The sequence below is a fragment of the Pistacia vera genome, unplaced genomic scaffold (genome assembly GCF_008641045.1).
Source record: "Pistacia vera cultivar Batoury unplaced genomic scaffold, PisVer_v2 Contig17, whole genome shotgun sequence".
NCBI lineage: Eukaryota > Viridiplantae > Streptophyta > Magnoliopsida > Sapindales > Anacardiaceae > Pistacia > Pistacia vera.
In genome coordinates, this window is record NW_022195789.1 from 148,712 (window position 1) to 164,698 (window position 15,987).

Consider the following 15,987-nt stretch of genomic DNA (forward strand, 5'->3'; position numbering starts at 1 on the left):
TCCAACATACCTTTTCAGGTTATGTTTTTCTACTCTTCCCTATTAACCTTCCGCACCTAACAAAATGAAAGTTAATAAATCTAAGCTCATTAAGCACAAGAATCCTAGATTGATTTCATTGGTTCTTGAATCTATCTCTAGCATCCAATAATACAATGGTGATTACCCAAGAAGCTTAACATGAATTATCTCTCAATCTCATCATGTTCATCACATAAAAACAATAAATATGGAATAATCACACAATAAAAGCAAACTCATATGAAATTAATAATCATCAACTCTCTAATCCATTAGAATCCGAACTACATCAAAACCCTAACCCAAAATAGGTTAGTTCATGGCTAAATCAATAAAACAATTAAAAGAAACAAAAAATTCCAAGTTCAGCATCATGGAAACAAGAGAAAAGGAAAAGAATCTCACCAATTGACAAATCCACTGGTTTCACCTCGAATCTTCATACTTTGTTAATCCAAAATCACTCGAAATAAATCTAAGAAAATGTAAAAACTGTTGTCTATCTCTCCATGAACGCCCTAAACAAAAAGACTAAGTATTTCTTTTATACCTCGCCCAAAATCCTAAAACTTAGCCTAAAAACGAAACTGTGCATTTTACAAAAACTGGAGAATGCAGACTTCGCCGCGGCGAAGAAGGAATCTTGCCGCGACGACAAATGAGTTGAATCTGGTGTGTGACTGGCTCATTTCGTCGCGGAGAAGAACAACCTTCGCCGCGGTGAAGCTTCCTGAAGAATTCTGAAATTACAGAATTGCCCTCCGCTTGCTTCTGAGTCCAGAAACTCCAAATCTGTCTTTATTCACTCAAAATTTCCATTTTAACCTGAAACACGAAATGTAAGGAATTAAGTAGCAATTCAAGCAAAAATAACTAAGAAGTATCTGAAATCCGGCCTAAAAGCTTAAATAAACTAGTATAATCCTCGGATTATCAATAATCCTAGACCTAAGAGTTATCAGGATATCCTAATAAAGTCTATATAACTAGACTGCTGTAACCTATGATATAGAATACAATAATAAAAAATTATTAGGTGTTTTCTTCTTGATTTCACTTCTAATGCTTCTAATTTAAACACAGTATTTTGAAAGTTAAATGTAATAGTAGTGTAGATTTTGTTGGTAAATAACTGTTTGTTTTGATATAACTTGTATATGGGATTTTGGATATTATTGGCTTGAACTTGGCCTATCAAACCTTGGTGAGTAATGAGAGGGCAGTGGATTCTGGAAATGTGATACTGATCTTTTGCATTTGTAGTTCTGAAATGCTTTATCATATCGAATTTTTATTTTTAGTATAACAAAAAAAATCTAGAGTAACATAGATCTCTTTGACTTATAGTTAGGTAGCATGCATATACTGACTTATGGTGTAACCAAAGTTGTTAACTTGATATCGCTAATTAATTAAGCTTTATTTCCTATTTCATGTATGGATTCTTAATCGATATGGTGAGATGTTTTAATTGTTTTATTTATGGTTTTTGTTGGAAGTTACAATTTTCTACTAATTACTTGGGTGTTTTGAGTAATAGATGATCGGTTGGTGCTTGATGTTTTGATCATCTGATTTATCAATGTCCGACAAGATTGTAAATTATGGCATTCCATTTCAAACATTCCAAAAAAGATGTAATTTCATCTAGCTCAATTAATTATTTTTTTTCTGATTCAGACTTAGAAATATATAAAAATTTCAACTATTTAATATAAAGAAATCATATTTAGCCTGACACCTTTAGTTCATTAACCATTTAACCTCTATTTGTGTATTTTGTTCGTTTTGAAGAATATAACCTTACAATAATGTTTTACTTACAATCATTGTTTTAAAAGCCAGACTGGACCAGCGGGTTGGACCGTGAACTGGTCACATGTCCGGTTCGAGTTACCCTCAAACCCGCTAATATGTATTGAGCCGTTTTAAACTGGTTGAAAACCGGATAATATGAGTGGGACCGACGAAAAAACCGGTCCACAATTTAAATCCCTAATATGCGACCATCGTCTTCTCTCACGCAGCCCATTCTTCTTTTCTTCTCTGTCACGCAGCGTCGCAGCCTTTCTTCTCTTCTTCTTTGTCACGTAGCGTTGTAGAACTTTCTCATCTTCTTCTCTTTCAGTTTTTCTCACAAAAATTCTCACGGTTTCGGCTGTCTTCTATTCTCTTTGAAATCCCACCCAAATCGCATCTGAACTCGTCAGAAATTAACGACGACTTCTTCCTCCCTTGCCAAAAATCGACGACATCTTCCTCCCTCATTGGAAATCGACGGCGATAGCTCTATTCGTCGATCCAGGTAACGCCATTCCTCGTTCCCTTTACATTTAAGTTAACACCCTTTTCATTTTTCAATCTATAGAGTTGTTGTGGTTGTATTAACATGATCTTGAGGATGGTTCTGCTTTGATTCAATTATATTTGCACAAAAAAAAAGTGCAGTGGATTTAATTAGTGCATTGCAGTATTGCACCAAATAGAGCCTAATCAATAATGTCACTCTCCATGACTCTTAACTCATGTGTTACGTTTCTAAATTTGATTCCTATCTTATCATATGAGTAAATCAACATGATCTAAAACATCTGTATGAATCCCTTGCTTCAAGAAAATAGTGAACACACTTGTAGAACAAAGAAGAATGAGATCAATGAAATAACTAAAATTCTCGGCTTCAAATTAAATATGCAGTATGCCGAGATTGAAAATCCAGATACAATCCCGGCAACATTTGAAAGTAACAACAAACTGGATGGAATTAATGACAACGTTAATTGAAGTCTCAACTCCATTGTTTCAAGGACTATATATGTGATATGTTCCCCACAAATAATTAGAACCAGATATTATAGTTGTTGGGATCTTTTAATTTTTGTAGAACTAGATATTGATGTTAAAAATCAGTCCTTGATTGATTCTACTACAAAAAGTTCAATGCTCTACCACTGATTGGATGTAGAGTTTGCAATATTTTTTTGAAAATGCTGATACATGACCAAGAGTTTAAACAAAGATGAAAATTGCTTTTGCTGAGAGACTATAGATGATTAAGTAATTGGATTAGCTAGTATAGATTTTCAGGTCATAAAAAGCTTCCCTTAGCTGATAGCCTAATAGTTGTTATGATAGTTTTTTTGCATTCTGAGGCTTGCTCCTGTTAGCATAAGCTATGTAGTAATCATATTCTTTCATGGCTGTGGTTGTGAGTGATGACAAGTTTTGTTTTATGTTACATTTATATGCCATATAAAAACAATTAACAATTTATTTTGTATTTGATTCTTTTGATTATACGAAAAATTTTACTCACAGATGATCTTGAAAAAGATTAAAAATTGTTGGTTGCATTTATCTTGAGATTACACAGCGGTGAACTTGCAATTAGTCGAGTGATAATTGTTGTTGTTTCTTGTGTGATAGGTAGATAAAGATTAAAAATAGATAATGGCAACATCTGGCTCTGGGTCTTCTTCACAATCTAGTAGAGGTAGGACTAATATAACATGGGCACATGTTATTGAGGGTGTAGATCCAAATGGAAGGAAGACATTAAGATGTCTTCACTGTGGGAAAGTAACTAGAGGAGGAGGTATTTTTAGAATGAAACAACATCTAGCTGGAACAAAGGGGGATGTTGGTGCTTGTAAAAAAGTTCCTTTTGATGTTCAATACTCCATGAAAGAATCACTAAAAGACATTAGGATAAAGAATAAAGAGAAGGCNATATTGCGATTCTGCTCTCCAAATCCAATGCATACTTGCCTCCTCGGCTTCTGGTTGGGCTTGGACCCACATTTCTTGGCAAATATTTGAACATTAAAAATGGTTTAACAAAAGAAACAATGAATAGGAGATTCATCTTATTCAACTAAAATTGAAACAAAAATATTCCGTTTACGTTACAATCTCACAATCTTAGCCTGATAACAAAGTTGACACTACAACGTCAATTGATGACTTTGATTAAACATGAATGCTCGTTCCTTAGAGACGAACGGTCATTTCTTTAGACGAACGGTCATTTCTTAGGACGAACGACCGTTCATTCATAAGGAATTCATTCATAAGGAATGATTGTTCTTTATGAATGGAACAATCATTCCTTATGAAAGAATAATTGTTCCTTATGTTCCATTATTTATAAAGGAACAGTTGTTCATCCTTAAGAAATGATCGTTCGTGTCTTGTCAAAATCATTTAGTGTTTTAGGTGTAGTGAGAGCTGACTGTCACGTTGAGGTTATAAGAAAAGGTTGTAAGATTGAATTGTGAGTCTAATATTACTCAAATTGAAATACAATCTTGACTCAATAAAAGTTTGGGCACCGCAGCTTTACATTTCTAATGCGCAACTCACGGACCAAGACACGGTTTCCGTTAAAAATGAACTAACTAAGATTCTCAAATCCAAATGTTCACATGAAATCAGCACTATGCTTAAAGTAGCAACCATCACATGCAACACACAACCTTTTAAAGCTTAAAAACAAGAAGAAAAAAGGACAACCACTTCGCTTGTGATGATTTGAATGGGAAAGAAAAAATTATCCCCTTTTGTTCCTATGATTGAACTGGAAACCATTACTCCATAAAGGTCTGACTTTTTGAGTCAGTATGCATGACATGATTTAAAATTACATATTGCTTGGTCAAAAATCTTCGATAGATCATACATACATATTGCTTACTCAGTATACATGACATGAAAAAAAATTATGGCCACTCTCCTCCAATACAATTTACCCTTTGGAAAATCCCACAAGGGAATGGAACAATATGAAACAATTACACAAGAACTTTTGTAAAAGAGTGCACGTAACCTGAAAATGAAATGTTAAAGGCAAAACAACCAAAACTGAAATTGCATTAGTCGATGCCTCACGATTCCTACTTTCGTAAGATGCACCTAATTACCTGTAGGATAGAAAATGTAAGTCGGTTTGTTCATTTATAAATTTGACGCAAGCCAGGCCTCAACAGGATCTACATCTGACATCTCTTGTGATGGGGCGCTTGGTCTTGACTATTCTGGTAGCTTTAACAAGCAGCACAGCATCCGTAGTCTATGGGGATATTGGCACCGCAACATCTTATCACCCGCCATATATACGTGAGTAAACTGCACTTTTTCATTCATAAACTTGGAAAAGAAATCAAGTTTACAAACAGTTTGAAATGACAAAACATAGTTTATAAGTTTTCTCTATTTTTATGTATAGTGATTTTCCATCTTCTGCAGCTACCAGATGTTATGGAAATAGACAAGATCAGTTCCCGCCAAGCAAGCTATTTGTTGCGGTGAGTGAAGGGTTGTGGGATAACGGAGCTGCTTGTGGAAGGCGGTATAGATTGAGATGTCTAAGTGGAGCCAATAGACCATGCAAGCAGCAAACCATTGAAGTCAAGGTGGTGGATTTCTGCACAAAGGCACCCTGCCCATCTACGATCCAACTGTCTACCGATGCCTTTGCAGCCATTTCCAACCATAATGGAAGAAAAATCAATGTCGAATATACACAGTATGTCCTCTTTTCATCTTCGTTTTATCGTAGCAAGATCTACTTTGGGTTTAACAATGACGATACTGCTGTTCCATCTTTGACCTTTAATGAATTGTTGCAGGATTTGAGCAGGTACTACAGGCAACTTCAGATATGCCATGCCAACTTCTGCATGTAGATAGTATCAAATAATATATAGAATTGGGTGATAAAGAGGTTAGTTTCCATATTTGTATAAGTTTAACAATTAACTACAGGTTATAGTACTGTAACTTAATCAAGTGTTGTCATTGATGAGTATTAAGGTTCAACGTCAACTATGAGATCACATTCAACTCTCCTTTTGTCATGTAATAGGGTAATTGTTGTTAGTTTTCAAGCTATGCAACCTCAAAGACATATGATGTACTTGAAGGACACCTGTCAGAAAGAACAGCCATAGTTGCACACTAGTCATCAAATCGTTCATTTATAATTGTACAATGCAATTGAAAGAATGAAAATTCTAGGCCCATGTTTTACCTAATTTACCAAAGCTGCTTAATCTACCATTGCATAGCCAAGTTAAAATTTGATACCTGCTCCGGATTACAGAGAAGAACTTTATCATGAACTCCAAATAGTTTCATTCATGTTGAAAAACCCTGATTTGCAAACGCTTAATCTTATATGAAAGGAACCACATATATTATTTGCCGACAGTATTAATCTATTTTCAGCAACTTGCCAATCCAATAAATTATTCTTGTATATATTCCACTTAGATGGCAGGTAAGCAAATAAACATACTTGTAACCATCATTTGATTCAGACAGTATTACAACAGATGAAGTGAAGCACCTGAACCCTAATAAGGAGCCACTTCTTTCCTAAAGTGCAACAGATCACATCATAAACATTTTCACAATCACAGAAATACAAGAACGTAAGAATGAAATCCTGGTACATACCTCCATAAGAAGACCCATGTCCTGTTCAGTATACTGCAAGTAGTCTACACGATCTCTGTGATGCAACAAAATTACAGCTAATATACATGTCGCATTGAACTGCCGGTCTAGCATCATATATCAAGACTAGCCCGTTAACACAAGGGTGATATTGCAGATTCTTTGAATGTATAGTGTTAAACAAATGATAATTACCTACCATGATTTATGCAAAAAACTACAGATATGTAATAGTTCCTCATTCTTCAGGGCCATCTGTTGGGTCAGAAGACAACAAAGTGTTCAAAGCATTCATCCGCATACCCTAATCAAGAAAGTAACCATGCTGAGGAATAATGAAAGAGACATTAAGCTTTTCAAGGGAGGCTGACTTGCACGCCCAACATCAGATATTCTTTTGTTTTCTCAGAACCCAGATCAGTTTTTTACATTTGCCCCCTATCCTATCTTACAGAGACCTTGTAATTGTCAAGTTTCTGGTCCCGAGACTTGAGGTCTTCCACTAAATTATGGAAACAAAGTGCAACTTCGGAAGTCATTCCTCGGAGCAGATACTGCTTTAAACTCTGTAAATACTTGACAGCAATTTGGAGTTCCTGTTCATTCAAATTACAGGGTATAATGTTTTTCCATTCCTTTGACCTTCCTTCCAAACAAACACCAAAAAGCAGGGCAGCAAAAGATACGGGATCCTGAAGAAAGCCCTTAATAACCATTTTATCATGCAATTGCAAAGCAGTTTTAACCATTCCATGGCAGCAAAGGCAGATGAGGATGGCATTATAGGCGGCAGCCTTATGACCCCAGCCATCTGATATCATCCTTCCAAAGAATTCCAGAAATATAGGCTTATTGTCATCCTCAGACTCATTGGTGGAAACAACATTGGGTGCATTATTTGTGAAGCCATTTACCAAATAATTGAAGGTAACATCATTGGGAATGCATTTGTTCATCAGCATTAGTTCAAAAAAGGAAGTAGCTTTTGCAACTCTTCCCTGCTTACAAAAGCTCCCAATAATTATAGTGTATGTGACTACATTGGGCACCAAACCACAAGACTGCATCGCTTTGAAAGTTCGCTCAGCCCTATCAGAATCTCCAATGCGGCAAAACCCATTAATTAAAGCAGTGTATGTGACAACATTTGGTTTGCATTTCTGTTTCACCATCTTTCCAAACATCCTCAGAGCACTTGATAAGTCATGCTGTTTTACATAGCCATCAATAATTGTCGAAAAAGTGAACTCATCTGGGGCATGATGCTTCTGAGTCATTTTATTCAGACATGACAGTGCATCATTCATCAATCCAAATTTACAGTAACCCTTTATCATGGCATTATATCCCACAACACCAGGATCCATTCCCTTAGCAATTGTCAGCTCAAAAAGTTTCTTCGCCTCATCAAGATCACCATTCCTGATGAAGCCATCTATTAGAGTTGCATAAACAAAAGCATCAGGTAGTATGTTGTGGTCAAGCATCTCACCAAGCAGGATCTTCGCAGCAGGAAGCCTCCCTTTCTTGCAAAGTCCACTCATCAAAACATTGTAAATACCAGCATCAGGCAACACTCCCCTCTGCATCATTTTATCTCTAACAGTCATAGCAACATCCGCCTCCCCTGCAGTAACAAGTCCATGAATAAGAGATCCGTAAGTGACCAAATCAGGTTTATGTCCTCTTTCTATCATCTCAATAAGCAAATTTAAGGCCCTAATATATTCCCCTTGTTTACAGCAGACATGTATAATAGGAGTATAACTGAACTTGTTCGGCTCTAATCCTCTTTCCATTGCCTGTTTTATTAGTTGACTAGCCTCCTCAACTCTCCCATCCCTACACAAGCCACAAATCAAAGTATTAATGGAAACCATATCAGGCTCACAACCATTGTCCATCATCCACTGAACAGTCTCTACTACTTTAACCTTAAAACCATGCTTAATTCTAGCATCAACTATATTATTATAAACTCGAACGTTAGCAGTCAAACCCCTCTCTTTCATTTCCATCAAAAGTTTATCAATTGCCTTGAAATTCCCATCCTTGCAAAACCCGTATAACACTGCTCCATAAGTCTCCAGTGTAGGCAAGAACCCCTTCAACTTCAACTCCCTTAAAAGCAAACTAGCACTTTCAACATCACCTCTCTTGCAATACCCATCTATGAGTGTATTATAAAATACAATATTAGGTATACATCCCTTTCCAAACCTCTCCTCAATCAACATTTTACCCTCTTCAACCTTCCCTTCTTTACACAAACCCCTCACCATGATACAAGTAGTATAATTATCCAAACCATCCTCTCTTTTACACATTTCATCATACAATTTACGAGCAAGTTTAAATTTTTTACACTTCACTAACAAATCAAGCAATGAATTACAAGTAAAAACATCAGGACCACAATTATGTAATTCAATGACGTAATCATACAACTCAGAGGCTTTATCAACTAACCCAGAACACGCATAAGCCCGTACAACAAAACTCAACGCTTCATGGGTTGGCTTTATACCTTCTAACCTCATACTATTCAACACCAACTCAATCTCTGAAAACACTCTAAACCTGGCTAAAAGCTTCAAAAACGAAGAACAAGCAAACTCATTTAGAGAAGAAGAGCTCTTGGGTTGTTTAGAAAGCCAATCAAAAAACTTGACACCCAGTTCCACATCATGAATTTTGTCAAAAACGAAATGGGCAACCTCTGAAACTTGGGTTTCTTCATCGGCGAAACGATTTTCAAGCAACTGGTCATACTGTGGGTGGGTTTTGAGGATTTCAATGGTTTCATTGACGAGTTCCTTGAGGCGGGGAGTAAGGCGAAAGGGTGAAAGAGAAGTGGGTTTCCGACTGTGAACAGGTTTAATGCGAGACAAAAGAGTCTTAGACATGCGAGAAAGAGAGATTAAAGAGGAGTTTCGCTCACATGAAGTGATAATAGTGTAAGATTAGAGTCCTATAGAGATGAATGTCATCAACCAAACCAAGAGTAATACTAATTAGGGTGCGGTTTGATTGGGAACTACGCGGGATTACTTCAGTAATACTGTATAATCTTATATTATTTAGCGTTATCATGATTTTGTTATTAAGTAATATAAAATTTTAATAATCTTTCAAAATAAATAGTGATTCTTATTAATCATATAGATAGTAATCTGAATATCATAATTTTTTTTAGTATTATTTTATTATTTGTAAACTTATTTTTGTTATAATTTTATCCGTAATCATTAAATTTTTTAGACAAGAATGCCCTTATTTTGAAAACAATTTACAAGAATATTTATATATTATTTTAACCTTATACACAAAACTTTTGGACAAGAATAGCCTTTTATTTAAAACAATTTATAAGAATGTCAAACCTGGCCACCATCGCCAGCCATCGGCCACCAAGGGACATCACCGAAATGGCATACAACTGGTCGGATATGACCGACTGTGCAGCGATCTGGCCACCTCCGACTAGTTAATGGCTGGAAACGACCAGATTGTTGTGGATTTATCCGAAAACAGCCAAATTTATTTTGGTCATTTCTGGCCAGATCTATCCTATCGCAGATGTGGCCGGAAGTCGTTAGATCAGAGCACAACCGGCCATATCCAACTGGTCGTGTACGGTTTCGGCAACTGTCGACTATCGACTAGCAATGGTGGCCGGTGGTCGGTTATGCTCTTGGTGGTTGGGGTTTTTTTGTTAATTTTTAAATTTTTATTGTTGGGGTGTTTAGCTAAATTCTCAAATGTAGGGGGTTAAAAAAATGATTTAAATAATAATATTAAAAAAAAAGGGCAATTCAGTAATCTATGTAACATACCTACCAATTTATTCCAATTTAACCAAACACATTTTATATAACATTCCCAATAATCTTTAAAGTAATCTATCTTTTCATTACTATAACATTTCTAGTAATACAACATTCTCTTAATCGAATGCCCTCTAAATGTTTTTTTTTTAGGGGTAGGTGGGTCCAAGCACCTACCAAAATCTCATGGAACGGGAACCAGAACCAGAACTAGCCAGTTCTTAGAATTTGGAATCGAAACTGTAATCAACCGGTTCCAGTTCCTAAAAGCCTGGAACTGGAACCTGAAACTCAAGTTCCAGGTCTGGGTACCGAAAAATTCATTACCCCCTAATATTCCCAAAAATTACAAATACACCCAAAAGTTTACAAAAATCATAGTTCGGTCCCGATTCCTACCTGGGGCTCAGTTTCGATTTCGTTTCCAATTCCTACACTGGTGGAACAGAAACCAAAACCACACAGTACTGGTTCCGATTTACCGATCCTATGAGGGCTGATTGTAGGTAGGAACTGAAACCGGAACCCTGAGTACTCGCCGGTTCCAATTCCGATCGATTCTTTTGCACACCCCAATTTTTTATTACATCCATAATTTAATTGTAATTTGATTTCGTATAGCCATGATGTTAGCTATAAAATCATTACCAAATGTAATCTTATCATTATAAGAATTTTAAATTTTGCAATTTAATTTACCATAATCCTAACATGCACCATGCAAGGTGGGCGTAGATACAATTTCCAGTGCCATAGCTGATAATACTCTTCAGAGAATGTGGGAACCCAGTCCCACCTATCCGGAGCTTCTTTATAAGAAAATAAAAACACAGCACACGGAACAAGAAGAGTAAGAAAAGTGCAACAGATTGACAACACAAAGTACATTTCACATTTGGCTTTGGCTATGCCCAAAACCTTAGATAAGGGAAGTGGGTTCCATTATCGTATTTCCATATACAGAAATTTATCTGCTAAGTTCACATGCATTGCATACTTGTATTGAACTTGAAGCTGAGCAAAATAGTTAAATCTTAAACATGCCGAGACATAGGCGCAAACAGAAAAAAAATATTTCTGATTCAATGAGATTGGTATTCCAAATAATGTCTATTCTGTAAGCAAGCCAAGTAAATGTATTCAATTCATCTGAATCAAAAGTCGAGCTAAAAGTATTTCTTTTCATCTGTGTGTCAGAAAACTCATAGCTACAAGTATTCTATTCATCTCAGTGTCAAAACTTAAGAGCTGTCTTCAGGATCCACAACCAGTTGATCTATACACATTGATTAACAATTTTTCATGATGTTTAGAAGTCCTGAATCCCATCTACAGCACAGCCTGAATAATTTTGTCCGCCTTGTATTTTTCTGGCCCCAACTTGGAGCTACAAATAAGCTTATGAACAATGGACCAGTACTAGTCATTCTCAAGCACTTTCAGTCACAAAATATACTGTTTAAGGTTTTTAAAGTAGTCCTCCACACAGGCAAGAGTCAAGAGCACTCTGGAAGTTAAAAGTTCCTAAAATAGTTTTCCAACAGGCAGCAGCACTCTTAGAGGGAGTTTCTTTCTCGAGCCCTATCTCCTATGAACTCTTCCCAGACAAGGCAGAGGTTGGCTTGAAAACTTCTAACCTCCATGGGAAAGCACAGACAAAAAGTAAGGTACTGTCACTTCAGCTGCGTAGTGGTGCACTTCAAGAACAAATAAGGATTCAAGTATGCATTCAATCACACCAATCAAACTGCCAAGTTCCTGGTCTCCATCCATTGCAATCCACTATATCATTAGCAACAAATTTTGATAAACATGCTTCCATTAGCCCGGCTGATAAGGCAGGGAGTCTTTGGGCATATCAAATTGCTGTAAAATTCCATTCTTAAGCATGATTTCAACAGTATGGTTACTACCGAACTATAAACACAAAACAGTGGTACTAGCCAACTTTCATAACCCCACAAAGTAAACTACATAAAAGTGAACACCCCTGCCATACACAATGTAAGGTATCCTAACAGAATTGAGTATTGAATTTCACATGGCTATATATTCCTACACTGCCACGAAATCGTATCAGGATGATCAAAGTTACCAACTTAACAAACATTGATAACATCATTGAGATGAAATGCACCCATTGAGTTTTCAGATTTGTAGGAAAAAGAAAGAAAACTATTCCTGGCCAGCCAACCACCCATATCGATAATCATGACTTTCACTCTATTAAGTTTTCGTCCATGATATAGAGGCATTTAGCATACTGCCACCAAACCATCTAAAATAAATAACAGTCAAACAAGTATATTTGACCTTAAAATAATGCAAAAATATGTAATACTCACTTATTTAGCATTTTCCTATATAACATAGAAGAGTTTGCCTCCTTCTCACTGTCATTACGTTCCTCATCACTAAAGTAGAAACACTGAATGGGACACGGTAAAACTCAGAAACTATCAGCATATAAAACTAGGAACACACTTTCATAATCACACATACTATAGGAAACTTGGCCCCTCCGCATAAAAGATGGGAAGAATATTACAGTATAGGAATAGATAAATCATGAACATATGAAAATGCACATGCACAACAGAAATATAGAATGACATGAAATAATAGCTTATAAAAGTTAAGATTAAGAACAACCATGGACATGCACATTTAATTCTTGCACAAAGGATGGATTGCAAACTAGATAGTAAGAGGTAGAATTAGCACTTTAAAGTTTAAATATAGAGAAACGTTGAAAATTTTGAAATAATATGTGTCCATTGTGCGAAGAATGGTAAACCATTTGTAGAAGAGGGAGAGAGAAAACATGCACTATGACTTACAAGAATTTGGGGTCACCCCTGTCCACTATAACTTTCATTTCACAGCGAACTTTATTGAGGTGGTACAATTTAATCTGTGGCCAGATGTTTGCCAATATAATCTGATGTCCATTTAATTTTTGACAATTTACAATGACTCAAATGAAAAGAATAAGTACCGTAAACTCCACTATCACATTAATTAAATGATCCAAGCCATTAGTCAATTTGAAGTCAACTCCTTGAAAAAATAGATTGCAAAGAACTTAATTGATATGACGAAAAAGGTGGCACTCTTTTGCGAGCCAACGACAAGATCATCTTAGCCTTTTCTAGCTGCTTATTCTTCTTAAGGCCTTCAAGTAATGTATAAATTGTATCAACATTTGGGAACCAGCTCTTCTTCATGCAATCTTTACACATTGTATATGCCAAATCAAACTCTCCTCCCTTGCAAAGATAATGAATCATTGTTTGGTAAATCTTAACATTAGGTTTATATCCCCTACCATGCATAGCAGAATAAACCCTCTTGGCCATCTCCAAATACCCAGCCTGGCAAAACCCTTTAATAACCAAATTATAAGTAACCTCATCAGGCATTATCCGAAGATGTTGCATCAAACGCATCAAACTATTGGCCTGCCATGATTGTCTCCGGTTAACCAAATACTGAATCCTTACATTAAAAGTTGCAAGATTGGGTAAACACCCCTTCCGCAACATAAGGTTCCACAACCCATTACCAATCTCCACCCGATTATTCTTATAGAAGGCTGATATAAGCGTTGTGTATGTAACAACATCTGGTTTTATCCCCATCTTTTCCATCTCTACCATGATTAAATATGCTTTATTCAATATACCCATTTCACAAAAAACCTTAATAACAATATTAACCGAAAATATATCCAACATAATATGAAATTGTTGTGGAACATTTAGAAGAAATGTCTGGATTGCTTCTAGATTTCGGCTTTGTGACAAAACTTTAAGTGCAGCATTAAAAGATTTAACCGTCCTCTTACACCCATACAAATGCATGTCATAAAAAGTATCAACCGCTTGCTTAGTCATCCCAGCCTTCCCATACAACATGATAATCCTTACGATGAACCCTTCACGTCTACCTTGCGGCAAACTCTTTTGGTGCTCAAGCAAATGCTCAATGTAATCAAACCGACGTGCCCCAGCTAACCGACAAACAGTGTCTTCAAAAGCAAACTTATTCTCAATAACAAGTCTATTGTGCGCATTAGCCTTAAAAAGCTGAAACAACTTTTCAGGGTCTCTCTCAGCTTTAAGCCTGACAAGGGCAGGTTCTTCCAAGGGTTTATCTACCAAAGGCTTGGGATTTTGAATGTTATTCAATGCAACTGCACGAGGATTGGTTGATGCAACGGCAGCAGCAGAATTGCAAAATCTGCGAATGGGTCGCACAGATAGCATGTTCTGGGATTTGCCTCAAATTGAAACATACCCATATAACAAAATCCAAACTCTGTACTCTAAAGAGACTATCTTGACAGCCCATCTAACATAACAACAGAACAAAACCATACACATCACCACTTATTACGAAGCATACCCCAAATCCAAAACCATCACTAGAATCATTATCTTGAATAAATCCGAAAATATCAGAAGACTTTTATCAAACAGAAACATGCCCATAAAAAGAAACGGTAAATGAAGCAACTATCTTGCGCAAATCTTCAATACCCATTACACAAAATGAAGAAACCAACAACAGAAACACTTCAAAATCAACAGTAAAAATTTAGACAATGCCAAACACCAAAAGATGAAACAGCATATAGTAGTGTTCGTCAAATTAACGACTATGAATTAGCTACTAATTTGGGTAGCTAACAGAGTGAAAATTGAGAGACAAAGATGTTACCAAGAGAGATAAGGAGAGCGGATCATGGAGAAAGAGCGCATCCATTAGCTTGGAGATGTTGGTTCTAACTTCTAAGGGCGGTTTCAGTGGGGTTCAGGTTTAGGTTTTTCGTGGGTCTTTAGTTTGTTAAGAGGGACAACGGATTTGCCCACCCAGGCTTTGGCGAAATGACACTTTCGCACCAATCAAGTTTTAAGACGGCACTTTCCCACCTATTACGTTAATTTTAACAGTAAAAAGGGTATTTTTGTCAGTTCACACAATATATATATATGTGTTGTGTTAATTAATAAATCTGCCAATATATAAATAATTTAATATCATATGAATATTATGAATAAAAAAATTAAACTTAAATCTTTCATACAATAAAAATTTTACATAATTCTTCCATATAAAAAGATTATAAATAATTCTTCTCTAAGACCAAATTTGTTTTTCATAATTCTTCAATACAACTAGGAAATTACTTCACATTAACCTTTCCTACAATCCAGATTTTGCTTAAAATAACTCTTCTGAAAAACCAGAATTTAGTTTGGGTGAGGAATTTCGTCTAAATAAGTGGTGGGTGAGTTGGCTACGAGAAGGTTGTAAATGATGGGCAATCGCCGGCGACTAGGTAGTTATACACAACAACAATCAAATAAAGTAGAGGGAGAGAATTGGAACAAAAAAAGGAAAAAGAGCAAAGGATTTCTCTCTTCACAAATTTTCAACCCAAAATTTGGTTCACATACGTCTTCCAAACAACCCAGAATTTGGTCTACAGAAATATTCACTTCTAATTCCATCAAAAAATTTCCTCCACCTCAACACCATGAACATAAATTCATAATAAACAAAACATAAGAAAAAGAAGATACAAAATCACCCATAAAATCCATGAAAATAAATACAAAAACAAACCCTTCATCTTGGCAACGAACAAACAGATGTGGAGGAGAATGAGGCAATGGAC

General features: G+C 36.0%; 3 protein-coding genes across 4 annotated transcripts; 1 reads left to right on the forward strand and 2 right to left on the reverse strand.

The window, feature by feature from the left end:
- Positions 1-4,819: 4,819 nt before the first annotated feature.
- LOC116125713 (EG45-like domain containing protein 2) lies at positions 4,820-6,347 on the forward strand. Of its 2 annotated transcripts, XM_031411430.1 has the most exons (3): positions 4,835-5,136; positions 5,266-5,545; positions 5,649-6,341. In XM_031411430.1, exons 1-3 carry the CDS (start codon positions 5,031-5,033, stop codon positions 5,653-5,655), a joined length of 393 nt encoding a protein of 130 aa, XP_031267290.1. In that variant the 5' UTR covers positions 4,835-5,030; the 3' UTR covers positions 5,656-6,341. The 2 variants fall into 2 exon arrangements, with proteins under 2 accessions (XP_031267289.1, XP_031267290.1); XM_031411429.1 differs by having other exon boundaries at positions 4,820-5,136; positions 5,266-6,347.
- A 414-nt stretch (positions 6,348-6,761) lies between these two features.
- On the reverse strand, positions 6,762-9,383 carry LOC116125714 (pentatricopeptide repeat-containing protein At1g52620-like). The gene has a single exon (XM_031411431.1). The coding sequence runs from the start codon at positions 9,381-9,383 to the stop codon at positions 6,921-6,923; it is 2,463 nt and encodes an 820-aa protein (XP_031267291.1). The 3' UTR covers positions 6,762-6,920.
- A 3,605-nt stretch (positions 9,384-12,988) lies between these two features.
- Positions 12,989-15,172, reverse strand: LOC116125715 (pentatricopeptide repeat-containing protein At1g80150, mitochondrial). Its single transcript, XM_031411432.1, has one exon. It carries the CDS (start codon positions 14,570-14,572, stop codon positions 13,358-13,360), a length of 1,215 nt encoding a protein of 404 aa, XP_031267292.1. The 5' UTR covers positions 14,573-15,172; the 3' UTR covers positions 12,989-13,357.
- Positions 15,173-15,987: the final 815 nt, after the last annotated feature.